The sequence below is a fragment of the Ursus americanus genome, chromosome 22 (genome assembly GCF_024610735.1).
Source record: "Ursus americanus isolate L20-20 chromosome 22, mUrsAme1.1.p, whole genome shotgun sequence".
NCBI classification, from domain to species: Eukaryota; Metazoa; Chordata; class Mammalia; order Carnivora; family Ursidae; genus Ursus; species Ursus americanus.
In genome coordinates this window covers 767,869-794,314 of record NC_142148.1, presented here as the reverse complement: position 1 = coordinate 794,314, position 26,446 = coordinate 767,869, and the positions used below count along the sequence as shown (strand labels likewise).

The 26,446-nt window shown below is 63.1% G+C and overlaps 1 protein-coding gene across 1 annotated transcript in view; it reads right to left on the bottom strand.

Moving 5' to 3' along the window:
• Positions 1-20,974, bottom strand: part of KCNQ2 (potassium voltage-gated channel subfamily Q member 2) — a 54,508-nt gene extending 33,534 nt beyond the window's left edge. The window contains exons 1-5 of the mRNA XM_087853428.1: positions 20,679-20,974; positions 5,588-5,678; positions 4,355-4,481; positions 3,821-3,996; positions 2,931-3,056 (exon numbers count right to left, since the gene is read on the bottom strand). Coding sequence (XP_087709554.1) covers positions 2,931-3,056; positions 3,821-3,996; positions 4,355-4,481; positions 5,588-5,678; positions 20,679-20,974 — 816 coding nt within the window. The remainder of the gene's footprint in view (positions 1-2,930; positions 3,057-3,820; positions 3,997-4,354; positions 4,482-5,587; positions 5,679-20,678) is intronic.
• Positions 20,975-26,446: the final 5,472 nt, after the last annotated feature.

Below are 26,446 nucleotides of genomic sequence, written 5' to 3'. Positions count from 1 at the left end.
GATGGAGACAGGAGGGGGCCTCGGTGCAGTGGGGCCTTTGGAGGGTGACTTAGAAGCTGAGGCCAGACATGCGGGAAGGGCCCCCCCGAGGTGCGGCTGGAGCGTGAGCTGCCCCAGCGTGACGGGGGGGGCAGGACGGGCCTCCCTGGGGCGCAGCGGGGAGGGCAGTGCCCACTCACAGAGGCCTCAGGCACACAGGAGGGCCCACTGCCCACGGGGCGAGCTCCAGGAGGCTCCCACCAGACCTGCCAATGGGGGCGGGCATCTCTCAGCACCCACCCGCAGCCCCTGGGGGCTGTCCCCTGGACTCCAGGGCACAGAGCCCACCATGGAGTCTGGGAAACGGCACTGGATAAAACATGGCCCCTGGGCAGGGACTTCGGGGCCTGTGTGCATACGGCGGGAAACGGGGCACAATCCCCACTCGGGCCTGCGTAGAAAGTTCTGGAAAGGCAGAGGGAATGAGGAAGGGCAGCCAGGAGTGGGTGTGGGCCAGAAGGGGATCCACTCCGCACCACAAAACCTCCCTGGTCAGAACTTCACCAGGTGCGGATTACCAAGGTTTTCAGTATAAACTAACCGTAAACTAAACCCCCTCCAAAAACTCCACCGGGTGACGGATGAGGTTGTGGAAAGGAGCCCTGAGGGCGGAAGCAGGACCTGGAGGACGGGGCTCCAGGCCAGGAGGCAGGAAGAAACCCAGACTTCATGGGACGGGAGTCTGGGTGAGGACAAGAGACCCCAGCAGAAGGGAGGTGCCCCTGGACCCCAGCCACAGCGAGCCCCTCCTCCACGGCAGGGCAGGAGTGAGGGAAAGCTGCAGGGGACGGCCAGCGAGAGGACCAGCCTGCAGGGGTGGAGCAGGCCCGGGCGGGGGGGGGGGGGGGGCGTGAGACCACGGCAGCAGTGTGGGTGGACCCAAGCTCTGCAGAAAGCCCTCCCGGGGGGCAGGAGACCTTCTCAAAGACACGGAGATCCTCCCACAGAGAGAAGAAATCTTATCCATAAAACAAAGGAATTTTATGGCTGGTGGGATGCGTGAGGGGCTCAGAAGGTTAAGCGTCTGTCTTCAGCTCAGGTCAAGATCTCAGGGTCCTGGGATCGAGCCCCGCATGGGGCTCCCTGCTCAGCGGGGAGTCTGCTTCTCCCTCCCCCTGCTTGTGCTCTCTCTCTCACTCTCTCAATGAATAAATCAAATATTTTTAAAAAATCAAACTGGCTGAGACATAAGGTTGGGGACGTCTCCTAGGAGCTGGACAAACACATGAGGAAATTGAGAGGAACCAGAGGACACATCCCGCATCCCGAGGTCTGTGCAGGTGCCATCAGGCCCAGAGAGAGGGGGACAGACTGGCTCAGGGGTCCAGGCGTGCGCAGGAGGACCCCTCCCTGAGGCCCCTGTTCCAGAAGCGCACAGGAGAGGGTCCCCAAAGTGCCCACAGGGAACGGCCACACGCCCTCAGTGGCCCCCGGCAGCCAGGGTGTGTGCAGGTGGGACATCCGCAGACAGGCAGGTCTCGGAGCCATCGGCCAGGTCCTCCAAAGTGAGGGCCGACTCGAGGGGGCATCAGGGCGGGCTGGGGAGGGACGCAGGTGCAGGGACACCCCCAACACGGCCAGGGCCTCCCACAGCCGTGCAGGCCTGCAGAGCAGAAGGAAGGGGACTCAGGCAGGACGTCTAGATTGACGAGGACGGCGGAGGGGCCGAATCTCATTCTATCCCAGCACCAAGCGGATAATTAAGGTCTAAAGCTTCAGTCTGGAAATAGCGTAAGCTGTTATTCGGGAATATGGAGGTAAACCCCCAAGAAAAGCCCCAGCAGTTGCGGCCTCTGCCCCACGGGCAGGAAGGGGTGCGTGTCCACTGTAAACCCACACACTACTTGTCATGTTATACGTACGCAAACACCACTTCGTTAAACACTTAAATAAGAGCTTCAATTCATCCCTCAAAGATGGGAAGACTGTGGTCCACGAGCAAGGCCTGGGGGCAGGACGAGCCGCGTCACGGGCGACTGGCCCAGGGCCTGCCCTGCTGCTTCCCGCACAGCTGCATCAGAGGACAGATGCCAGGCCTCACAGCAATCGATAAAATAATCACAAATAAATTGCATTCTCACTTAAATGCCGGTGAAAGTTACACATCCCTTTTCTCCGCTAGATCTGAAATATCTGCCAAAGACCACTCAGCCAGCTTTTGCGGAACGGGGTCCGGGGTCCCAGGAGAGTGGACCCAGGCCCTCCATGCGCCCCCAGGCCAAGTGCTCCGCTCCCTCAGGAAGAGCGCCAGGAAGGAGGGGCCCTCCAGCGCCCACCTGGGGCATCTGTGGACACGGGCCAGGAGGAGCTGGGCCAAGCTCCATCCAGCTAATGGGGATGGAGCCCACAGAGCACAACCTGGTCCCCACGAGGCACACTCCACAGACACGGGGCCGTCCCCACTCACGGTGGCCCCGGAAGAGGCGGGTGACAGGAGAGGGGCCTCCAGGAGCCTGGGAGTGGGGTGGCCGTGAGCAGGGGCTGCGGGTCCGAAGGCTCCGGACCTCCCGGGTGGGGCGGCTGGGAAGGTGGAGCCCAGGAGAGCCAGGGGCTCTGGAGTCCCTTTTTCAAACTCTCCTGTCCCTCCTGTCCCTCCGGCCCCTCCAGCAGAGAGGCCTCACACACAGCTGGCCAATAAGGAAGGAAGGTCGATGACCACCCAGAGCCAGGTACAGGCTCCCTGGGGACTGGGCCTCTGTCACCTGCACACAGCTGTGCACCCCCCACCGTGCCCCCTACTGCTGCCCAGCCTGGGCATCCTTCTTCCGAGTGCCCAGCAGGTGGCCCCAGAGAGACACCTCCAGCCAGCCAGAGCCCTCCTGTCTCCCGTGCATGCCCAGGGGAGGGGTGCAGACAGGGGGCAGGAGGAGGACCCCCAGGGAAGGACTCACCAGGCCCCACCAGAGGGCATCAGCATAGGTGTCAAAGTGATCATTCTCTCCCTTCTCCGCCAGGTACACCAGAAAGGAGGCCAGGATGAGGCACAGGAAACCGATGTACCAGGCAGTCACCAGCTCCTGAAAGAGAGGCTCACGTCACGGCTGCCCGGCCCCAGTAGGCGCCGTGGCCAGCCTGGCAGCGTCCTGCCCATCCCTGGCAGCCCTGAGGGCCCACCACCCTGGGGAGGTGTGCTATGGGCTCGGCGTCTGCAGGGCTATGTGTCCCCACAGAACCCCCAGTCGCCCAGGCCGGCACCTGCTGGGCTGTGTGGCCCTGGGCACAGGGCACGGGGGTGGGGCAGCTGGTTTTCTAGTCCCAGTCCCGAGTGGTCCCCGGACCTGGGCTCCCCCACGCGGAAGCCCAGCACACCCCATCCACCAGGCTTGGAGCACTGCCCCAGAAATCGTCAGGCACTCAGGCTGGAGACCTGGGACAACCTCCCTGGAACAAGCCCATGTGGTAGAGGCTCCTGGAGGAGCCTGGGGGGCCAGCACCCCAGCACTTTAGAGGGCCGACACTGGCCCTGTCCTGCCAACCAAGCCCCCAGCTCAGGGCTCAGACAGGAAGGATGGAGGAGAACACAGGGTGGGGCTCCCACGCAGGGCTGCAGGCCCCTCACGGCCGCCGGCTCGAGCTCCAGCCTCTGCAGGCCGCTGTCTGGGAGGTGCCGACCCCGCGCACCCACCAACCACAGAGCGCGCCGTGGGACGGCTGCTCTGGACAGAGCCGACCAGGACGGCGCGGCTCGTGGGAAGACGCCCGGAGAGGGGGCGGGCTGGCTCCCATCTGCCCTGACCTCCGGGGCTCCATCCAGCGGGGCCCAGGACCCGGCGCCGCGCACCTTGCTGTGGGCGTAGACCACCGAGCCCAGCAGCTTCCACGTGCCGCCACGCCGGTCCATGCGGATCATCCGCAGAATCTGTAGGAACCGCAGGCTCCGGAGCGCCGACGTGGCGAAGACGTTGCCCTGGGAGCCAGCGGCCAGCACGGCGATGGAGGCAATGAGCACCATGATGTCTGTGGGAGACGGCAGGGCTCGAGGCGGGGCTGGCCCCCCTGCACCTCCGTTTCCGGCTGCAAGTGAGGGGGGCCCCCAGGGTGACAGACAGATGGACGGGAGGCACATGCAAAGGGCCAGCAAGGGGACAGCACTACTGTCCACCCTGCCCAGCCCTGCCCTGGGCAGCAGCTGTCCCAACACCTCTCCCCTTCTCCTGCCACTCAGGCCGCATTCACCACAGGCGTGGACGCCAAGAGGGCAGGCGGAGGAAACTTCCAGAAGCAGCCAGTCCGCAGTCTCGGCCTGCCTCCCGGGCCAACATGCACCCTCGGCCCTCTCCAGGCTGGCAGCCTGCCTGCACCCCCCTGGCCTCACCTATCACACAGAAGGGCTTCCGGGCAAACTTGAGCCGCCCCCTCCAGCCGCGGTACCGGCAGCAGCAGCCTGCCGCCCAGATCCGCACAAAGTACTCCACACCGAACACCACGATGGTCACGATTTCCTGCAGGGGAGGCCACACTGAGCCACGCCCCAGCCGGGGTCAGGGCTGGGACCAGGCTGGCCGAGCCAGTGTTAGTGGAGGGGGGGGGGGTGTTAGTCGGGGGGTCCCTTCCAGTGTGAGCCTGTGTTAGTTGGGGGGTCCCGTCCAGTGCGAGCTGGTGTTAGTAGGGGGGGGTCCTGTCCAGTGTGAGCGGGTATTAGTGGGGGGGGGTCCCGTCCAGTGCGAGCTGGTGTTAGTAGGGGGGGGTCCTGTCCAGTGTGAGCGGGTGTTAGTGGGGGGAGTCCCGTCCAGTGTGAGCTGGTGTTAGTAGGGGGGGTCCTGTCCAGTGTGAGCGGGTGTTAGTGGGGGGAGTCCCGTCCAGTGTGAGCTGGTGTTAGTGGGGGGGGTCCCGTCCAGTGTGAGCTGGCGTGGATGGGGCACAGAGGGCAAAGCTGAGGAAGCATCCCAGATAACTGCAAGGGGTGTGGCCTCCCTGAGGCCCATGGCACCCCAAGCCAGAGTACAGGGCGGGCAGGGGAGGCGGGGGCTCCTCTGAGATTCATTCCAGACAGGGATCAGCCTCCTCCTGCAGCCCCTCCCACCCCCCCGTCACCAACAGCAACAAAGACACTGCACTGTGGTTGCCATGGCGCCCGCCCCTGCCTGTCAATGCTGTCAGCTTCTCAGCCCCCGCCCCGCGCCCACGTCCGCCGGGGAACACCCCACACTTCCCGGGGAGGGGGCCACCTGGGCCCTCAGGCTCTAGTGAGCAAGTGGGAACGGGGTGGGGGGTGGAGGTGGTCTGTCAGACACTGCGGGGACACAGGGAGGGGCAGCAGGGCAGACTGGGTGTTAGGGGACATGCAGGTGTCGGCACTGTGACCATCGGGGCGGTGGACGCTGCAAGGTCGCTCGCTAACGTCAGCTGGGGAGGCTGGACGGGCCTTGGTCCACCAGACTGGAGCCCGGAGAGTGGGGGCCACGGGTGGGAGGGGGCGGGGGTCTCTGCAGGGGAGGCCAGGCTCATGCAGGAGCAGGTCTGGGGGGTCAGAGTCTCCGCAGCAAGGGGCTGGGGGACAGACCGCCGACCACCGCCTCTGCGGCTGCACGTCCCGCCAGGGACTCACCAAGATGTAGAGCGCTCCCTCCGAGCTCTTCTCGTACTCCTTGATGGTGGAGAAGACCGACAGCACGAGGCAGGAGAAGACCAGCAGGAACCTGGGGCCGAGGCGGACGGAGGGCGGTCAGCGGCGGCCAGAGGGGGCCCAAGGGGGCAGAGCCCACAATCACAGCTGAACCCACCCCCGGAACTGTGCACCACCACACCCACCACACTCCCGACTCAACAGCCTTGGGCTTTGGAAAGGTCCCCAGAACTCTCTGGGAACGCCGGCTGCCCCTTGACGTCCCTCATAAGCTGTGTCCTCTTCCTTGTGTACGGTTCTCCTTTTTAGGCTGAGAAACAGGACACGCCTGTTAGCACGGTCCTTCACGAACACCCGCCCAGGGCCTTGGCCGCCAGATCTGGGTTCCGGCTGCACAGGATGGGTGCACGGAAGGCCCGTCAGCTCCCGACAAGGGGAGCCGAGAGGCACTGTGCAGCCAGCACAGACGCCAAGGCCCCGTCCGACACAGCAGCCAGGGTGTCGGGCCAGAGGGGACAGTGTGAGGCTGGGGCCTGAGGGAGCAGAGTGCCCGAGGCCAAGGGCGGGGTCCAGGGCTCCTGGGGGTGCGGCACAAAGCACGTGGTGTGGGGAGCTAGACAGGGGCCCGCACACCACTCCCCTCCTGGGTGTTCTCGCCACCCTGGATGCCCCAGGAGTCGAGACCACCAGGCTGTCCAGGGGCAGGAGGAGGCCGGAGACCCTCGTGGGCCCGCTGCTGCATGGTCAAGACCAGAGCCCAGCCGCCCCGGTGCTAACGCGGGCCCGGCCCCACCTTGTCCGCTGGCGTCCTGCTGGCGCTCGAGCTGGGCAGCACCAGGAGCTCTGAGCCTCGGCCGGGTCCTGGGGCACCTCCGGCAGCCCTGCCCCGGGTGCCCCGAAGACCCTCCCTGGGCGTGCGGCTGGGGAGGGGGTCCCCGGCATACGCCCAGCTCCCGCACAGCGGTACTGACATAAAGAGGACGGAGCCAGCGCAGACAAGGCAGCAGCGAGGAAGCAGTCACATTTCAAAACCACAATTAATTTCCTTTCATTAGACAATTTATTCAACTAACTGAGCCCTGGAAAAAAAGTCCAGACAGCCCATGTGCTTTATGTATGTATTTGTAACTCTGCCTGGTGGTATCTTCTCCCAGCTCAGTCCGTGGGGAAGTCACACCCACGCAGCGTGGATCTGTCGGGGACGGAGGACGCAGACATTCCAGGGCTCTGGGTCAGGACCCTGGAGGCCTGGGTGATGGCAGGGGCTGGACGTATCACCCACGACAGGAAGGGCACCCAACCCAGTTTGGCTCAGTGCAGAGAGGCGGGGAGCCCAGGGCAGACGTGAAATCTGGCAGGCTTCTCTGAGGAGGTGTCCACAAAGGTGAAGAGGAGTGCGTGGGGCCAAGAGGGGAAAAGGGAAGAGCATGTGGGGTGGCCCAGAGACAGGGAAGACGGCGTGTTCCGGAACTGGGCAGAGGGCAAGTCTGACCAGACGAGAGAATGGGGCAGGGGAAGCCTGATGCCGCTGTCCCCCGCGTGGGGGAGGTCGGACTCCACACTCAGACTCACGCTGCAAGAAAACGTTGCCCTGAAGTGAAAACGAGAAAGCCCAAGTCCCAAGGTGACCAGGCCCTGTCCGCCCTGCTTCCCGTGGGCGGCTCTGACTGGCATCTTGGAACATTCCGGAATGGCCTGGCCGCGCTCTGTGGATGGGCAGCCCTTCCCAGCAGCCCGTGATGGGGTCATGCCAGCAACTCGGAGAAGAAAAGCCCAAAGCCAGGCCCTGGGAACGTTCCCGCTCGGCCAGGTGAGCAGAGCCAACTCCCAGCAGCCGCCCCCTGTTTTTGAGGGTTAGGGACAGATGGCCACAGACAGCAGGCGGGCGGGGGGTGCGCACTCGGGAAGAGCTGGGCCCTGCCCACCCGTGAGGAGGAGGGGGGAGGCAGGCAGCAGGAGTCCGCGGCAAAGACAAGCAGACCCCCGGAGAGAGGGCACCTCCCTCCCAAGCCATGCCTCCAGGCCCGGGACTAGGTCCCCCGATCCCGAGAGGGCGACTCCGAACGGCGATTCCTTCCCCCGCCGCCCGCCAGCCGCGCGCAGCTCAACAACACAGGACACACTTATTTCCGGGCACCTTCCTGTCCACAGGCACCTCGGGGACCGGGGGCCCTCGCCACTCCCCCAGCGACGTCCACACTCACGCCCATCTTAGACATGGGGAAACTGAGGCTCAAGAAGCCGGTAGGGGGCCCGAGCACAGTGTCCTCGGTGATGCAGCCACCTGAGCGGGATCCAGCCTGGGGAGCCTGGGGGAGGGGCTAGCTGGGACACAGGAGCCACCCTCCTGCAGAGCAACAGGGGAGAATCACTGAGGCCCATGGGGGCCCTGGACAGACCGGAAGCTTCCTGCCGACGCTCAGGGATCTGAAAGTGGCCGTGTCCTGCCTTCTCTCCTGCAGGCCTCTCCCTCCGTCTCTGCTTCTGATGGCTGTGGCAGGAAGGGACCCTTCGTCCCACTCCTGGTCCTCAGGAGAGGTGGGGGAGAGGTGGGCAGGGACCACCACCAGCACCCCCGAGGTCCCCTCACAGCACACCATGTGCTCAGGGTGCTGACCCGCCCAGGTGCCGGAGGACCCAGGCGGCTGGTGAGGAGACATTCAGATAGAAATCTTTGCTCTGCGGGCCCAGAATGGCTGGTCTGCTTCCTCCCGATAGGGACAGGTGAGCAGCTCTACCCGCCCCGGAGTCCGGGAGCCCCCTCCCTTAGCGGCAAGGCTCCGCCGAGCCTGCTCTCTGCAGGGCCTTCTCACGCCCTCTGGCCTGGGACCCGTCCAGGCTGCAGGGAAAAGGAGGCATCCCAGGTGGCAGGACGGGGTGGTTCTCCCGCAGCCGCAGCCGGAGAACGCTTATCACAGTGAATTCCAAGCAGTGGTTGCCAAGGAGACAAGGATCTCAAGCAGCCAGTGCCTAGCCCCAGATTCCAGGGGCCAGGATGGGAGGCACGAGGTAGGGGGTGGTGAGAAGGACCTCAGCTCGTGCTCACCTGAACAGTGAGGAAATGGGCCACCTGGAGAGGGAGCACCGCCCGGGAAAACCCCCTCGTCTGACGCGGACCCAGCCTGGGTGCCAGCACCGCCCAGGGCCCACAGCGAACGGACTGTGTTCACCCAGCAGCAGGAGAGACCTCAGTCAGACGTCAGAAGGGACCTGAGCCGCAGCCTGAGCTCGGAGCAGAGAGGCTGGGCAGGGGCCTGAGTGCGGGGATTCTGATGTATGCGTTGCCGCACAGGGCAGGGCCCAGAGCAGACAGGAGCTGACGGGAGGGATGAGGGACGGAGGGCGGTGGAGACACCCAAGTCAGCGGGACGAGCCCCCCACGGCAGTCAGCCTGCAGCCACGCCTGCCGGTCATGGGGAGCACACGTGTGTGTACGTGTGTGTTCTGCCTGCCCCTGCCCTCGAGAGAGGGGGCAGCCCCACCCCCAGGGAGACACCCCTCTGCTTCCGTCTCCCCCTCCCACTCCCTCACCCCATCTGACAGCACGGAATATTTACTTTCTGGGAAAATAGGACAGAGCCTCTGCCACCTCGTTCCTGGGGTCAACAGGGAAGGTCCGCAGCAGAGGCAGGACAAAGCCCCTGCAGCCAGGCCACACCCTGGATGCCTTCGCTGCCCCCAAAGACTAGTGCAGGAGACGGCCGGGGCTATTAATCTCATTCCCATATATCATGAAATAAACATTTAACAGTGAATGTGGCAGCGATGCGACAAGGTCATCAGCACGCCACTGCCCCCCCCACCACCCTGACCGGCTGCTCTCTGGAAGGAGGGGAAGGGTCTCTGACATCAAGCCCCCCCCCCCAGGTTAGCATTCACAGCGAGGCTACTATGCGCCAGGCCCATGACAACTAAGGGCAGAACACGCTCTCACCCATTTTACAGGTGGGAGAGTGGAGGCTCTGGAGCAGCCGCCATGGCCAGTCAACACAGTAAGTCTGTGCCTCCCTGGGGCTGGGTGGCCCCGAAGCCCAGCGGGGCCCAGGACGAGCGAGCATCAGCCAGCGTGAGGCCACAGCAGGCCCTCCAGTCCAGACTCGCTGCCGGGCCCCCGGGAGCCTCCTGCCCGCCTCGTCCATTAGGACCTGGAATCTAATTTCGTCCCTAATAAACTGTTCTGCCTCCCAGACCCACTGCCACTTCCCATCTCCAGGAGTGACGGAGAGCCCAGACTGCTGACGGCCGCTCCAGGAGCAAACCACACATGAAGAATCACCGTGAGATCGCGCCAGGGTTGGAGGGAGGAGGAGGCCACACTCCCGAGACCCCTCGCCTGCACCGAAGGCTCCCCCGTGGGTGTCGCCTCCCCCCAGAGTCCCCCCAGGCCAGCCCGGCTCCCACCTGAGCCTGCTAATCCAAGGATGGAAGCTTCTCAGGAGCCCTCCCCCCACCGCCCGAGCAGAAAGCCGCAGGGAGGTGACGGGCGAACCCTTGGGACTGTGCATTGCATACAGCAAGTGCTCAATACATGTCCCGTGCCTGACAAGCCACAACCCAGAAAGCCCCAGAAGGTCCAACCGCTGGCTCGGCACTTGAGGCCCCGGGAACAGCCTTGGCCTGCCTGGACTCCACCCCCACCCCGCTCCAGCCCCTCCCACAACTGCCCCCCAGTGCCACACCACAGCCGGGCTTTTCTCACTAATGCCCCTTCCTCTCCTAACACCCAGGGCAGAAAGGTGCTCTCAGGGGACCCCTTGATGCCCCCCAACAGGCCAGTGGCCCCAGGATGGTCGGTGTCCCTCCGAGGCCTTGGCCATGGGCTCTCTCAGGACAGGGAGCCATGCAGGTCAGGAGTCCTGCATCTCTCCCTAGCCATTCACCCATCAGAAGGCCCAAGTTCACAAGGACCCCCAACCCCCACCACTGAGACCATAGGAAGCGCACTTCACTCCCCTCCTGTCTATTTCTCAGCCTCCCCAGGCCAGCTTCCTGGCCCCAGGGCCTTTGCACACGTTGCTCTCACTGCCTGAGGCTCTTTTCTGCTTGCACATCCATCACAGGGCGGCCCCCTCCTTGTCCCGCGGTTTCTGACAGGCTGCCCAGCCCTACTCTGCTGCAACCCTCCAAGCAGGGGTCCAGTCAGCTCCTCCCCTGCTCTGCTCAGTTGGCCCCTGACTACACAGCCAGAACCCCCACACAGGGGTGGGGCAGGCACCCTGACACACGACGGCCAAGACAGCCTTCCTGAGGTTGGATCGGCTGGAGAGCGGCCCCCTGCCCCACTCAGACAAGGCTCAACGGTGCATACCACCCTGTCTCCAAACGCCGCAGGAAAGGACAAGAGCAAGGGGTCAAGAAGGGGCCCGTGGACAGGAGGCCCGTGTCCTGGAGGGACCCAGGGGGCTTCCAAAGGCAGAGCATGGGGATCCTGAGACCAGGAGGGGCCTGGCCACACGTGAACCCACAACGGGGCTGATGCGGCGCGTGAAACACAAGGCCATGCCCCTCAGGGAACGGCAGAGGACTGGGGAAGGACAATCCGTCGGCACAATCCCAGGGAAGCCCAGAGCAGGAGCAGGGTGAGGAGGGCTCCCCTGAGGCTGATGGGACAGCCAGGCCTGCTGCCCCCCTTGTCAGCCTCCCCCAGACTCTTCCTGAAGACCCTCCAACTGGCTTCCGGGCTGGCCCACCCCCAGGCTCCCAGGGCCCATCGCTCTGGCATATGGTCTCCTAAAAACATCCTAGTGAGTGTTTCTTGGACCCCACTCACACGCCTCCAGCGACAGAGGGCTCACCCACAGGCAGGACCCCTTTTTAACACGCCCCCTCCTGGGCCAGTCCTGGTCCCCCTCCACTGGATGGCCACCAGGCATGTGCTTGGGGTCCATTCTCCAGGCCAGAGCCCACAGCCACGGTCTCCTCCCAAGCTACAAGCCACAAGGGCGCAAGGGGAGGGGAGTCAGGCACAGGACCGTCGTCACACCCCCCCCAGGGAGCTCTTCTCAGAGACAAAGCCCAACACCCGCCAAACAGGGGCATCCAGTCCATGGGGAAATTCCACGATACGTCGTTAACACGGAAAAGGATGACCGAAGTCTGCATCCCACCTAGTTTAAAAAACGCCTAGATGGGCACAGATGCTTGAAAATAAATCAGGGAGACAAAGGTTCTTCCTGTGTTTGTAAGCATCTTCCCAACGTCCTACAATGGGTGCGTATAATTTCTGTCCTCGGAGGAGATAACGCACCGTACCACGTGCTGCTTTCTGATGCCTCTGGCGCCCCTCACTCAGGTCGGGCAGCGCTGTCTGGGCTCAGACGGGGCTGCCACGGTGAAGGGCCTGGTTTCAGGCCACACCACGTTAATTCAGCTTTCAGCTCAGTACACACGCACGTCAGCCAGGACCGTCTTGGATATACCGGCAAGACTGCTAACCGGGAGGAAAGAACCCTGGGGGCACCAGCAGCTAAATCTGGAGATGGAAGCCAGTGCTGACCACCCGGCCCCTTCCCCAGGCCAGCGGGCTCTGTGGGCCTCGGCTGCTGCGCTGAGGAGCCAGGCCCGCGGGCTCGCGTTCAGAACCATGGCCAGCACCCTCTCCCACCTCACCCGCCGGGGCCTCCCAGCCCCACCTGGGATCTAAGCTCCAAAACGCTCCCATTTCCCTGCTCTGCCCTTCTGCACGTGCAAAGCAGCTGGGGCGGGCCCTGCCCTCCTGCGGGAGGCTCGCTGAGCCTCTGTCTGTGTGGGTGAACACACTTCTCAACTCCCATGGACCCAGCCAGGCCTGCAGCCCCGAGACGGCTCCTCCCACTTCCACACCTGCTTCTGCTGCACCAGCTTCTTTCTGTGCTTCCCGAAGCTTCTCACCACCTCCCCCCAGGCCTGGGGTCCCAGGAGAAACTGGCCTTCTCCTCCTATGAACCCTTCAAATATTTTTTCCAAGGCTGAATGGAAAAGCAAGCTCAGGGCTTCTAAGCTCTTGAGTTCCATGGAGGGAAAAAGCAAACCAGACGAGACCTAGGGGAGGGAGCGGTCTGGGAGGGGGATGGCCGCACACTGCATGCTGCCAGAAGCAATCTAGGACGCTCTGCGGCCAGGTTCACTGCGAGCTGCCAACCTGCTGCCATCACAGATGATTGAGGGATATCCGGGGACGCTGCTCCCCAGGACTCCCATTAGGACTTTCTGTACAGTTACAAAATTATTCCAAGTAATCCGAAAGAATTAGAAACCTAATTTTATTCCAGCCGGGTAACGGGTAGAGCCTAATGACACTGAGCTCTGGAGCACGTCCTGCAGACAAAGGTCAGGCTCTGGGCTGGCCTGGAACACACCGTGCCCGTCCCCCCAACAGGAGCAGCCTCGGCCCCACGCCTCATGGCTTCTGCGCGGAGCTGCCAGAAAAGGCAAGGCCTGTCCTCCCCAGTGTCTCCTCCCCTCAGCCAACTCCAGATGCTAAGCAGTGGGGCCAAGGTTGTGGCAGCTGGGGGCTGGGGAGGAGCCAGACCCCAACATGGGCAGGTCACCCCCCCAAGAGCAGGAGTCCTCTGCAGGAGGAGCCACAGGCCCCGTAGCCCAGCACCTGCTAGGTCTGAATCCTGAATGCCCCTCTTGTCATCAAGTGGCCTTGGGTCCATGACCGCTCCCCTGTGGCCCTGACCTCAGCATCTGGGGGCTGACTGACAGCAGGGCTGTGAGGCCCCTGAGAACAATCCTGTCCCCATCCCTGCTCATCGTCTGAGACTCAAGGAAGGGCTAGAAGACCCCCTTGCCGAGACCTGACCTCCCCCATGACCGAGCCCCGCACTCACCAGGGCCCAGAAGGAAGGAGGAAATATTAGCTTCAACTCCACATGGGGACCTGCGTCCCTGCCACCTTCCCTCCCTCCACCAGGAAAGGGTGAGGCTGGGTGCACAGCAGGGCTGCCAAGTGGCTCCTTAATCAGCACTCAGCCCTGCAGACGGTGCCTGTCGGTGACCATGCCGGGCCTCCATCCCCACAATGAGCCCCCAGCCTCGTCCCCATGGGATCCCAACAAGAACCCATCCTGGCATGCTCAGCCAGACTCCTGCAGAGAAAGCCATGCAAACATACTTAGAGCAAAGCATTTTAGAAGCACCTTGTTCTTCTGGAAACGTTGACCTTCCAGGGTTCCCTGGGAGGCCTGGGATCTGGCAGAGCCTTCAGGATGCAGGTCCCAGCTCAGCCAGAGTGCTCCCAACCCAGGGGCACTGCCAGCCCAGGCTCTTCACCCCTGCCCTTCTGGATGAATTTAAAGCACGATCTAGACCAGCTTCAAACAACAGAAACTCGAGCCCCCCCCCCTCCCCAACTCCAGACAGTCCACTGCTGAGCAATCCCTGCACCACCTCCCCCTCTGACTCTGGTCGTGACTTTTTTTTTTTTAAGTAGGCTTCACACCCAGCATGGAGCCCAACGTGCGGCTTGAACTCACTACTGAATTCAGGACCCGAGCTGAGACCAAGAGCCAGACATGGACCAACTGAGCCCCCCAGGCTTTTCAAGTTCATGGAAGGAAGAGACGGGCTTTAGGGAAAGCCACGTCTGCCACTGACCGTCTCCGACGCGCAACCGTCCGCAGGAACTAATCAAGCACAGCAGACTCATTTCGGGGTTCGCGGCGGTACCACCAGCAGCCGGGGAAGCGCGCTGAGGACGGGTCAGTGAGAGGCATCAGCCCTGCCGAGTGTGGAGGCCCAGGGGCAAGGCACAACACGGAGTCATTCCAGAACCACGGCTTTCTTCAAAACCCTCCCCACAGCATGGAAGACGCTGCTCTCTGGGGACAGCCTCAGCTCTGCACAACCCTCCTCTTCCCACCGCGTATTCAACTAAGCTGCTCTGGCTTTGCTGGGCGGGGTGACAGGTGCCACGCAGCCACCACAGGAAGACACGCTTCCTCCTCCCGCGGTGGCCGGTGCGTCGCCACGAACGAGGCGCCGTGGTAAGAGGCGGCTGGAGCTGTCAGCATATCGCGGCTGGAAAACACAGCTGAGCTCCAGCCTTGCAGGAGAAAGCAGCCGTCACCGTGAGGACAGTGCAGCCGAGGCGGGCTCAGCCTCGAGGCCTGCATGGACTGAGGTCACCACATGACCTAGCCGAGGACAGCGGGGGCTGGTCGGGACGCCCAGGCAGAGGCCAGCGGTCCTCGGGGACCCCATGGTACAACCTGCCCGCAATGCTGCTTTTCAAGCCAAAATCGCTCCAGCCTCCGCGTCTGGAGGCTCAGGATGCTGGGAACGTGTGCCGTTCAGCCGCGAAGAGGAAGACGTGCCCCGACACCCGGGCAGCTGCAGAGCAAGCAAACTCCTCCAGGAGTGTGGCCAGTCCGCCGGGACGAACGCACAAGCAAGGGTCTGAAGCGTCCGGTGGGGCCTCACATCTAAATGTGCGGCTTCATCACCAGCAGCCACAAGCCTCTCAGTCCAGGCTCAGGCACTGGCCGAGGGACTGCGGGCTTGCCGCGGCTGGGCTGAGGGCGGGCGGCCGAGGGAGCTGCCCGGACAGGCGCCTGCTGTCCAGTCTCCATGCCGGACAAGCCTTTTCCTTCTGCTAAAACCACAGCCACGGAGACCTAAGAACAACGGCCGCGAGCTTGGCGGGCGTCGCACACGCCAAGGATCCGGACGATGACTCGCAAAAGTAAACACAGAATCATTAGCCCACGTTATGGACAAGGAAACCTGGGGCCCGGGGGCGTCCGTGGAGGCAGGAGCCCAGCCAGGCTGGCCCAGGGCTGGGGGTCCCCACCACTCACGGTCCTTCAGCCGAACACGCCCTCTGAAGCCTCTCCACCGGATAACGTCAGGCCACGAATAGTGAGCCACTTGAGTGACACGCTAACCAGCAGTGGAAATTGAGACAGCGCGGCCTCCGTGGGGGTAACGGGGCGATGTCTGTTCCCGGCAGTGTCCGCCCCGGAACGACCCTGCACCCGTACCCGAGAACAGTGAACAGGAGGCAGTGCGGGGTGTCCCCATGGGCCTCCAATAACCAGAAGTCAGGCACCGACGTCCCCCATAAGCTTCGCCTCCCGAGGGCAGCAGCCTCCCGCCCAGGGCCCACCACTATCCTCAGCCTTTGAATGGGACAGGGCCTGAACCCCAGGCCTGGTCCCTGGCCTCACCCGCCCTGTCCAACCTCCCGTGGACGCTCAGAGGCCGCAGAACACACACAGCGTGGCCCCCCGTCCTGTACAGGGGTTCCATCCTCTGAGGGGCCTGCCCTCCCCAAGCCCAAGACCCTGCTGGTGGCGTCCTCCACGAACCCCAAGGAGCTCAGTCCTCTGGACCCTATTCCTTCCACAGGACAGTGAGAGCGCCCACTCCTCGCGGCTAGCCTTGTGGCTCTCCCAAGCAGAGGCCAGGACATCTGCTGAGTGACGGCCACGCAGAGGCACGGGGCCTGCATCCTGCACGGGCGGGAGCGCAGAGATTAGCCGAGGCCCGTGGGTTAGCATATTAACCGAGACGAGCCGAGAAGCACCCCAGCCACGTCTGACTCGGCCCGTGCCTCCCAGAGGCGATCTGCTTCTTCGAAGACATGCTGGGGGTTAAGTCTTGTCAGAACCAGAGCTGGGCCTCCCACCACAGGGTGGGCATCTGGGGTCCGAGGGTGCCCGACACACAGCAGTGCCCACATGGCCAGCCAACTCCTTCCGAGTCTTTGGAGTTGGGATATTTGACTTGTACAGACGTCTGACAAAACCGAGATTCTTTCTGCTCTGACCTCGGAAGCCGTCAAGCACTGAGCTTCCTACTGACCCTGTCGCCCTGCGGACATGGGAGCCTGTGGGGAATCCACAACCTAACAGTGGACACAGGGACACAGGGCTTAGCCGGGACTGTGTTATCACGGTCTGATCTCGCTTTAAACTACGTGGTGAGGCTGGGAAATCCTGCAAGGAGGCCTGAGGTCTCCAGACCAGTGAGGACGGTCTGGTCAGCCCCGGTTCCCCTGGAAACCACAACTCTCCTGGTGTTCCCACCTTTGAGGAAATTTCCATAAGATTCTCCAGCTCTCGGGGGACACTCCCTCCCCAAGGACAGAGAGAGGTCTGCGACTTGAAAGCAGTTGAGAACACAGCCACGCAGGCTCCAGCCTCCTTCCGGAAACACAACGCTCCGTCAGCAGAGGAGGGACCCCAGCCACCTCCCCGGGCCGCGCTCAACCCTCAGATGCGGTCAGACCAAGGAACGGTCAGGGCCAAGGCTGAGGGCAGAGGCCCCCGCCCCCCGTCACCCCGGGCAGCCCACCGGCAGCAAACAAGCAAGAGGGGACAGCAGGTGGCCTGTGCAGGGTTAGCCAAGGCCGCGCAGGGGACCGCAGCAGGCCCTGAGGCCCTGGACCCCGGCCTGCTGGAGATCACACCAGGCCCAGCAGCTCCCAGCCCTGACCCCAAAGCAGGTGCGGTCTGAGGACAGAGGGCTTGGCTACCCGGCCCAAGAGAGAACAGCGTACAGAAAGTGAGCCGCGTGTTGGGCCGGCCTCCGCGGCTCGGTCCAGGGCGTTTGCCTGTTCTACGCATGACAACTCGAAGTGGCTTTCGGATGTGCGTTAAGTCAGGCAATCCGCACCCAAAACGCTCGTCTCCAGTGAGGAGACCCCTCTCAGCCTGAGTGAGACAACTCTGCAGCTCGTTCAACCTTGCCTGGCCTCAGTTTCCCCACCAGTGCAAACAGGCCTCTCTGAGGCTCCCGGACATACAGCTGAGACCGGCACACAGCAGCCACAGAGAATCCACACGGAGAGGTTCCCCCTCAAAGGAGTAACTGCCCGGCTCCCCCAAGCCTGGGGGTCGCACCCGAGCCAGGCTCCCAGAGGACCCCCCGTGGACTTGCCCGGAGCAGGCCCGCAAGCCCCACCGGCCCGGACCACATCCCTGACAGGGCGCTCTAGAAACTCAGGTCCCCTCTGAGAAACTGCTGAAAACTCCAGACTTACACCCAGAAAATCCTCTTACAGAGACGCCCCCGCTCTCAGGGCGCACAGACCCTTCAGCCCTGAGACTCTGTCCTGAGGTGTGAGGAACAGGCAGTGGGGAGGAGGGTCTGCAGGGCTGCTCGAGCTGAGTCGGACCCTTCCCCACCCCACACCGCCCAGGGCTGACGACGTGTGTGGGAGTCCTCCCGACCGGGCCCCGGCGACCGCCCCTGCATCCACGTGCAGCCTGGGCTGCCCGCCCAAATCGGGCTGAACCGTCACACGGGGCAGGGTCTGCCCACCCACGCAGAGGAAGGGACCCCCCAGGGGTCTCAGAGCTGGGAGGGGGGGCCCAAGCTGTTTCTGCCCAGGCAGGCCCACACCTCGGCGGGCGTGGGATCCGTCCTGACTCAGGGAAGGCTCCTCTCCCCAGAAGCTCACACCAGGAAGGAGCGACGCGGCTCCACTCCCACAGGCAGTTTCTCGGAAAAAGCCCCTTCCACAGGGGGTCGACGGGGAACCACAGGGCAACCACCTCCCTCCCCGCCTGATAGCCACCGCCCCCCAGAACCCACTGGGGCACCCAGAGGGGCTGGCACACCTCCATCTTCCAGAAGCCAGGCTTTGGTGGCAAAAGCAGCAGAACAGTGGCCTAAGAGGGCTCATTGCTGCCCCAGCCCTGAGGACCCCCTTCCAGCCAGGGCAGATGGAGGAAGCCAGGCCTCTGCCCTCCACAGGCTTGCTCAGGCCCAGCTCAGCGCCAGGAAGGGAAGAGGGCCTTGAACTTTGTTTAATTAATGAATTCAGAAAACCTGATGACGTACACGGGCCAGGCCAGTCCACGCTGGGCAAGGGGGTCACCACACCCCCAGGCAGGAGACCAGCAGCAGGGCAGTGAAGGCGTCCTGGTTTGGGGTGGGCCTGGGTCCCAGGCATGGGCTGGGCATAGGGACAGTGGAGAATTTCATGCCTGGGGACCTGGGGGATGGGTGATGAGCAACAACGGCTGGAGACGTGTCACCGTTCGCTGAGAGTCCAGTGGGCCCGCCCTGGGACAGCAGCTACCCCATTGGGCCATCGCCACAATGCCTGGGGGCAAGGAGCTGCGGTGCCCGCTCTCTTGAGTGAAGACTGGGGCCTGCGGGTTCTGCGACTAGACTTCACTGCCTAACCCAACAGCTGCCACAACACCTGCTCCCCTCCTGCCTCCCCCACTCCCCAGAAAAGTCCCCCTGCCAGTGAGCCAAAGGGAGCTCAAGCAGCCCGTGCCCTCAGCGGGGAAGCTGGGAAGGGGCTGAGCAGGCAGGAGGGCCCACACACGCTACAGGCCTGCTTGTCCTGGCTCACGCGGACGGACACACACGCACGCACGGCAGCAGCAACCCGCCCCAGCCTTCCCTTCCGTGCTGCGTCCCTTTCTGGGTGCTGCAGCTCTGAGGAGGCAGGAGGCACAGAGGGGCTGGCCACTTCAGGCCCGGGCAGGGAGAAGCCACTCGGGGCTGGAGATGGGGCCATGCAGAGGGGACCCCTAGGATGTCCTGCCGGCCAGGGATGTGTGGGGCCAAAGCACAGCAAACCCTCCAGTAGCCAAACCACAGGCCAGAGAGGGGCACCTGGCTGTGGGGCTGTGGGGTGGGCTCTGACCACATGCCGGAGGTCGGAGTGGGACCTCCCAGAAGGCAAGGAGGGAGGTGGTGACAGGAGGGCCATTGATGAGGAGACACAGGGCTCTTCCAAGGATGAACAGCTCACCTGAGCACCCCTACATGGGAAGAGTGCGAGTCGCCGCACCGGGGCTGGGGTGGGGAGTGGGGGGACGCTCACGGTGCCAGGGAAGCCCCTGCCTCCCATGGTGGCTCAGCACTGGGGCAGGGGACAGTGCCCCAGGCACCTGCCAGGGCTGTGGTCTCCCCCCAGGACACCCTCCCCTCTAGCAGCCGGGCTTTTCCCCCATGGGGTCTTCTCCCCCATCCCACGGAGGGTCTGTCCAGAGCACACACTCACAGGTCCATGGGCACACACCCCTCTCATCCCAGGGGGGCACACGGTTGGAGATGGTTTCCCAGAATCCGTTCCCACTCCCATCCCAAAATGCCTTTTTCATTCAAAATGGCCGAGTCCCGGCCCCAGTCTAGCTGGGATGGGAGGGAGAGTGCCTGCCCGCTCAGAGACCGCACGCCAACGGCACAGGCCACACGCGCAGCAACTCCTGCCGGAACACGGCACACATGAACATTCATGTGCACACAGTGCCGGCCTGAGGCCACGGCAACTGCCCCGGGAGCCAGCAGGTCCCTGCACAGGGCCAGGGCTGGCGGGCTCAGGACAGCAGCACCCCTCCTCCTGGGCGTCCACCCACCAAGGAGGGGATCCAGAGCCCAGAATGTGCGCGGCGCTGGCTCCTCCAGCTCGCAGCAGCACAGAGGGGTCAGGGCTGTGCTGGGTGGAGGGGAGAGTGGGGGATGCAGGCTGGGCCAAGGATGACAGCAGGCACCAAGGGGCAAGACGGTCAACAACCCCGAGCCCAGGGCTGGGGGAGGGAAGTAATATTAGGACACCCCCCACCCCCATTCCAGCAAACCAGAAGAAGCTCACCCTAGGTGGAGAGTGAGCGGCTTGGGGGTCGAGCCCAAGTAAGCCAGCCCCTGCCCCCACCCCTTGCCCCCTCCCTCGGGGGAGCCCAGCCCAGAGGGGGGCCTCCAGGAGTCCAGATGCCGTGGCAGGACTGACAGCGCCACCCTCCCTCCCGGCTGGCCCTTTGTTCGGCGCAGCGGCCGTGGGGAGGGGCCTCGGGCCGAGGAGGGGAGGCTGAGGCGCCGCACATCCCCCCATCCTGCGGGGGAGGGGCTGATGCAACCCAGCCAGGCCGCTGTTGGTTGGGGGATGGCGCCCCCACCCTGGCCTGGACGCCCGGACGCCAGAACTCCTTCCAACCTCGCAAGCATCTCCGCCCTTGGCTTTAGCCAGGGAACGCCGTCCCCCGGGCTCAGACCCGGGCGCCGGCGTGACCGACGCGGGCGCTCGGACGCACAGGGGGCCCCCAGCCGCCCGCAGCCGCGTGCCGGGTGTCGCCAGCGCGACCGCCCCGGCCGTGCCCCGCGCCCCCCGCCGGCGGTGGGCACTCACACGTAGGCGTGGTAGATGAACGCCCAGCCGCGCGGCCGCTCCAGCACGTTGTACAGGAAATTCTGCAGCTTGCGGTAGAAGGCGTTGCGCTTGGGGGGCTTCCCGGCGCCCGCGCCTCCCGCGCGCGGCTTGCTCAGGATGCTGCCGCGCTTGGGGGCCTCGGAGCCGGCGATGAGCAGCGCGCCGTCCCGGGTGGAGTCGGGTGCGCCGGGGTCCAACCCCACGAAGCCCACCTTGAGCTTCTTCTCCCCGCTCGGGCCGGGGTACACGCCGCCGTTGCGCGACTTCTGCACCATGGTGCCGGGCGGCGCCCCGGCGGGCGCAGGCTCAGCGGGGGAGGCGCGCAGGGGGCGGCGCGGGCCCGAGCCCAGGCCCCCGGCCCGGGAGCCGCATGGCCGAGGCGGCAGCGGCGGCGGCTCCGCGCTCCTGCCGGCCCGGGCCGCGCGCGGGGACGCTGCGGCCACCTGGCTCCGCCCGCCGCCTCGCCCCGCCCCCGTTAACCCCTGCGACGCCGCGCGGGCCGCGGGAGGGGAGGGGAGGGGACGGGACGCGGGAGACAGCAGATGAGGACGGGGCTGCTCCCGACGTCTCGCTCCCCGCGGCGCCATGTGCCCTGACCAGGGAATCGGGGCCCCTGGTCATCCCCTGGTCATCCCCTGGTCAGACAAGCGCACCGCCTGAGCGGCCCCCAGCTCTCCCTTGGGTCCCAAAGCCCTGCCGGCGCCTGGCCCTAGTTGGATTCCTACCAGCTGGACCCCTGGACTGGACTCCTAGGAGCAGAAGGGAGGGATGTACACGGCCCTACACCCTCCGACAAGGCTCGGCCCACCAGGACCTTATGCACTTGGCCTCTAAGTGGGCCAGGCTTGAGGACCCCCTGGACCCAGGTCCCCTGAGTGTAGAGGGAGGCATCTGGGGAGACTTCCTAAGAGGTGGTCTGAGCTGGACCTTGGAGGAGTCCTGGAAGGGAGGCAGCAGGGGAAAGGGAGGGTTTGCAGAGGCCCCTGAAGCAAGGAGAGGGGCAGAGGTAGTCAGAGAGGTGAGACCTGAGAGACTCACCCCAAAAGGCCTGGACTTTCTTCTGCAGACCCCAGAAAGGACCTGGGAGGGTGGGCCCCAGGGCAAGACAGAGGCCTGAGGCCAGGAGGGACACTGGTGCCCTAGTCCAGGACAGAGGACGGCAGGTTCTGGACACAGATGGCAGGGTGTGCTCTTGAGGGGGAGTAAGCACAGGTTGCTCCCCAGACCAGGGAGCCATGGCTGGGCAGGGGGGTGTCCTTCCAGAACTTTCTTCTGGGAAGCCAAAGGACTCATTCCTCAACCACTGAGAGGCCCCTGTGCACTCCACGCTGACACTCTGCACCATGCCTCCACTCGCTAAGCCTCCCTTTGCACACCTTGGATGGTGGGGGCTGCAGGGGCCTCTCCTGACCACATCCAGCCTCTTCCCGCATTTGCCCAGGACTGTGGGGTCCACTAAGGTAGGCCCTTTTAGTAGCTGGCACTGTCCTCACTAGTAACTTGGCTCAGAAAACAGGATCAGCTGTGTTGTTCGCCCTTTCAGTTCCAAAGCTAGAGGCCATGTGGCCTTTTCTTCCATATTCAGCAGGAAACAGAATGGTCGAGGCAGGCACAGAGCTAATTTGTAAATCATCTACAATGTTGGGGATGGAGTGCCACCTATGTCCCACATACACCTGTGCACACAGGTACGGCCCAGGGGCCACACTCATGACTCCCCCTGCCCTGCCTCTGTGCCTGGTCATTAGCTGCAGTTTTCTTGAGTGTGTGCACACCCGCTGAGCCCAGGCTGAGGAAGGGGGAGCCCGTCTGGTCAGTTCAAAGGGAAGGGCATGACCACCTATATCACAAAAAGAGAGAGGCTGCCCATGCTGGCTGTCTCCACTCATCGGCCTCTGAGCAGCCCTCGTGCTCCCTCATCCTGTTAAGAGGGGGTCCCAGACTATGGGGTGTCACCTAAGCTGGGCATGGCCCCTCCTGGGGCCCCCCTTCTTGGCGCTCGATGGGAGAGTGAACTGGACCTGTGGGTAGGGCTGGTTCACCGAGGAAGGAGGAGCAATTCCCAGGTGTCATTTTTGCAAACATATGAGCACTGAGGTAGAAGCAACGTCCGCTCTCTCATTCCAGGACATTAAGGAGATACCGGTTGCCTTCACTGTCTCCTGGGGGAGGCCCCTCCAGTGGGAGCACCGCCAGCCAGGCTGGAGGGGAGCTCTCTGGGATGCAGGCACACCTTTGCATCCCCGAGCCCTCTGTTCTCTCTCTTTTTTTTAAGATTTTATTTATTTATTTGACAGAGAGAGACAGCGAGAGAGGGAACACAAACAAGGGGAGTGTAAGAGGGAGAAGCAGGCTTCCTGCCGAGGAGAGAGCCTGATGCAGGGCTCAACCCTGGGATCATGACCTGAGCCGAAGGCAGACGCTTAACGACTGAGCCACCCAGGCGCCCCGAGCACTCTGTTCTTTTGTCTCAGACAGCAGACCCCAGAAAGGTCTGACACATTTCCCAGAGGTTCTGGCAGATGAATCCCATATCAAAGTTTGAAAATCTTGGTTTCCTGTGTTTAGGACGTGCTTTCAATGAGTTGGCTCACCGAACATGTATGTTTTCAATTTTGTGCCGTGCACACCATTGTCCAGTTGTCAGTAACCTGGTCAACAGTGCCCTCCATCCCTGCAACCCAGGGAAGCAGTTCATTGAAAATGCTCAGTTGGGGTGAATTCCATGCAAGAGACAGGAATTTCATTTATTTAAAAATAGATGGGAAAGCTTTCAGGCTCAAGCCATCTTTGCCAAGACTGTACTGTTGGGATCCAGAAAAGAGGAGTGGAAAAATCCAGATGCACACAGCACCCAGCTCCAGTCCAGGGAGAACTTTCACCTGGACATGGGGTTGGCCAGCCAGGCTGGGCGCTGTCCTTTCAGCACCTCCAGCACTGGTCACTCTCCCCAGAGCCCTCAGGCCCAGCACGCTGCTCCTGGCTCTCCTGGTTCCTACTCCCACCCCCACAGCAGAGAAACTAGTGTGGCCGCTGTTGCTGTCTCACGCAAGGCCAGCTCAGAGCTCTCACAGATCCCCACCTGCCCCAACGTGCTCCTGCATGTTCCCTTCCGATCAGGGAACTCATCACACAGGGCTAGGACCCCATCTCCTGTCCTGGCTCCCCTGCCCTTGCGTGTGTCCTGCCCACTGTCGTGTCCCCCAGAGCCTGGCACATGACCCACAATGTGTGGTCAGAAGATATCACGGCTGCCAGCAGTGGAGGCCAAATTGCAGCACGTCTGGATTATTCCCTCTTCCTGCAGAGGTACAGGACCGAGAGTGGGCTGGGCATTTCCTGCGATGCAGCCCTGGGGGGTCGTGACTCTAGTCTCACAAACACAGGACGGTGGGTCCCGCAGTGTAGGGGAAGTGAGTCCAGAAGAAACAGGCTTCCGCTGGCTGCTCGTGCTGGCCGCGGGACTCCAGCAGTGACGCTGCACTGGCCATTCCGGGGTAGGGGTGGGGGCCGCTCTGACGCCTGCTTGCGGAGCCCGTCTCCTGCAGCCCCAGCCGGATGCTGTGTGGAACATCTCTCGGTCGCATAGAAGATACTTATACCCAGGTGTTCACCCACTCTCGAGTTCCCTGGGCCAGTGACCACGGGGACACTGGGGGCGGATACTGAAAAGCAAACCTTCCTGTTTCACTACCACCCACCTCCTCCCAGCAGAAAAAGAGCAAGGTCCTTCCCCAGTCATGTTGGCCTCAAGAAAACAGATGACCCTGGCAGAGGCCAGAGGGGACACTCTGCCAGCCCGAGAAACAAGACTTCATTTGGGCAAATGAGAAAAGACAGGCTCTCAATCCCCTAACCTGGGTCAGGACTGTTGTCTTAATTTTGTAATTTGGACAACAGGAAGTGCCTACCCAGACAGAAAGTCCCTGCCCTCCCTCCAGGGAATTTTCCGTTATTAGGAGGAGGAAGGGCTGAATTTATCCAGTTCATGGGGGAACAGGGCAGTAAGGAAAAGATTTAATATGAAAGCATTGATTTTTTTAACATCTTATACTAAAGTCAATAAAAATTTAATTTATAGTTTTTTTTCAAGGATCAGAGCTCTCAACAAGCTTCCCCAGCCCCTGGCAAACCAACTAATCATATAAGGGAGCAGATTGGTATTTATCAGCCACAGATAATACCTTGGCACTAGGAGTCCGTGGTTGCCCATGTTGGGGGAGATGGGCTGGGGAGTGATGGCGGTCCTGGCTGCATCCAGAAGGGCAGGAACCAACATGTAGATTCTGGGCCTTCAAGGGAACCCCCTGCTCGGCCTCTGCCACCGGGCCCCACGTCCCCTGCGTTCACGGCGAGCCTCTGGGAACGCGCAAGCATGGTATGTGGGAGGTTGTGCATTTTGTCGTTTCTGGTCCACGGAGAAGGCACCCCCACTCCCCATCCCACACCTTCGGGCAAATGAAAAACCTATGACAACCGTCCCTCTTCTGCGGCAGATAAAATGTGAGGGACAGACAGGCCCAGTGATGCCAGGTGTGACCCAGGCCCTTCTGGGGGTCTGTACCCTCGACGCTCCTGTGGCACTGTGACAATATCCCGATGCTTTCTTCACCTCTGTAATCCAGCCCTGCAGCTCTCAGACCACCCCAGCTGCGCACCTACTCTGCCCCCAGCTCCCCCGACCCCGGGCCTCCCATCCCCCCACCACCCCACCCCAGGCACACAAGAGCCTCAGCGCCCCTCAGGCCAGCGAAGGGGCTTGTTTCCTGTGTGTGTGTCCTGTTTCCTGTGCCGGGAGTTCTGTCCCTCCACCAGCACACAGAGGTCTGTGCATCTTCTCAGGGAGGCCCTGCTTATGCGTCTTCCCTGAAGTGGACGATGCCCTCTTCTCAGGCCTGGTTCCTCATCAAGATCTGAAAGTATTGCTTATGTGCTTGCCTCCTGTTCATACCCTCCACCAGACAGGGGGTGCACACTCACAGCCCCCTGCACACACCCTCAGCCCCCTGCACACACTCACAGCCCCCTGCACACACCCTCAGCCCCGTGCACACACCTTCAGCCCTTGCACACACCTTCAGCCCCTGCACACACCCTCAGCCCCCTGCGCACATCTTCAGCCCCTGCACACACTCACAGCCCCCTGCACACACCTTCAGCCCCTTGCACACACCCTCAGCCCCTGCACACACCTTCAGCCCCTGCACACACCTTCAGCCCCTTGCACACACCTTAGCCCCTTGCACACACCCTCAGCCCCGTGCACACACCTTCAGCCCCTTGCACACACCTTCAGCCCCTTGCACACACCCTCAGCCCCTGCACACACCTTCAGCCCCTTGCACACACCCTCAGCCCCTGCACACACCTTCAGCCCCTTGCACACACCTTCAGCCCCTGCACACACCCTCAGCCCCTGCACACACCCTCAGCCCCATGCACACAGCCTCAGCCCCTGCACACACCCTCAGCCCCTGCACACACCCTCAACCCCATGCACACAGCCTCAGCCCCCTGCACACAGCTTCAGCCCCTGCACACACCCTCAGCCCCCTGCACACACCCTCAGCCCCTGCACACACCTTCAGCCCCTTGCACACACCCTCAGCCCCTGCACACACCTTCAGCCCCTGCACACACCTTCAGCCCCTTGCACACACCTTCAGCCCCGTGCACACACCCTCAGCCCCGTGCACACACCTTCAGCCCCTTGCACACACCCCCAGCCCCTGCACACACCTTCAGCC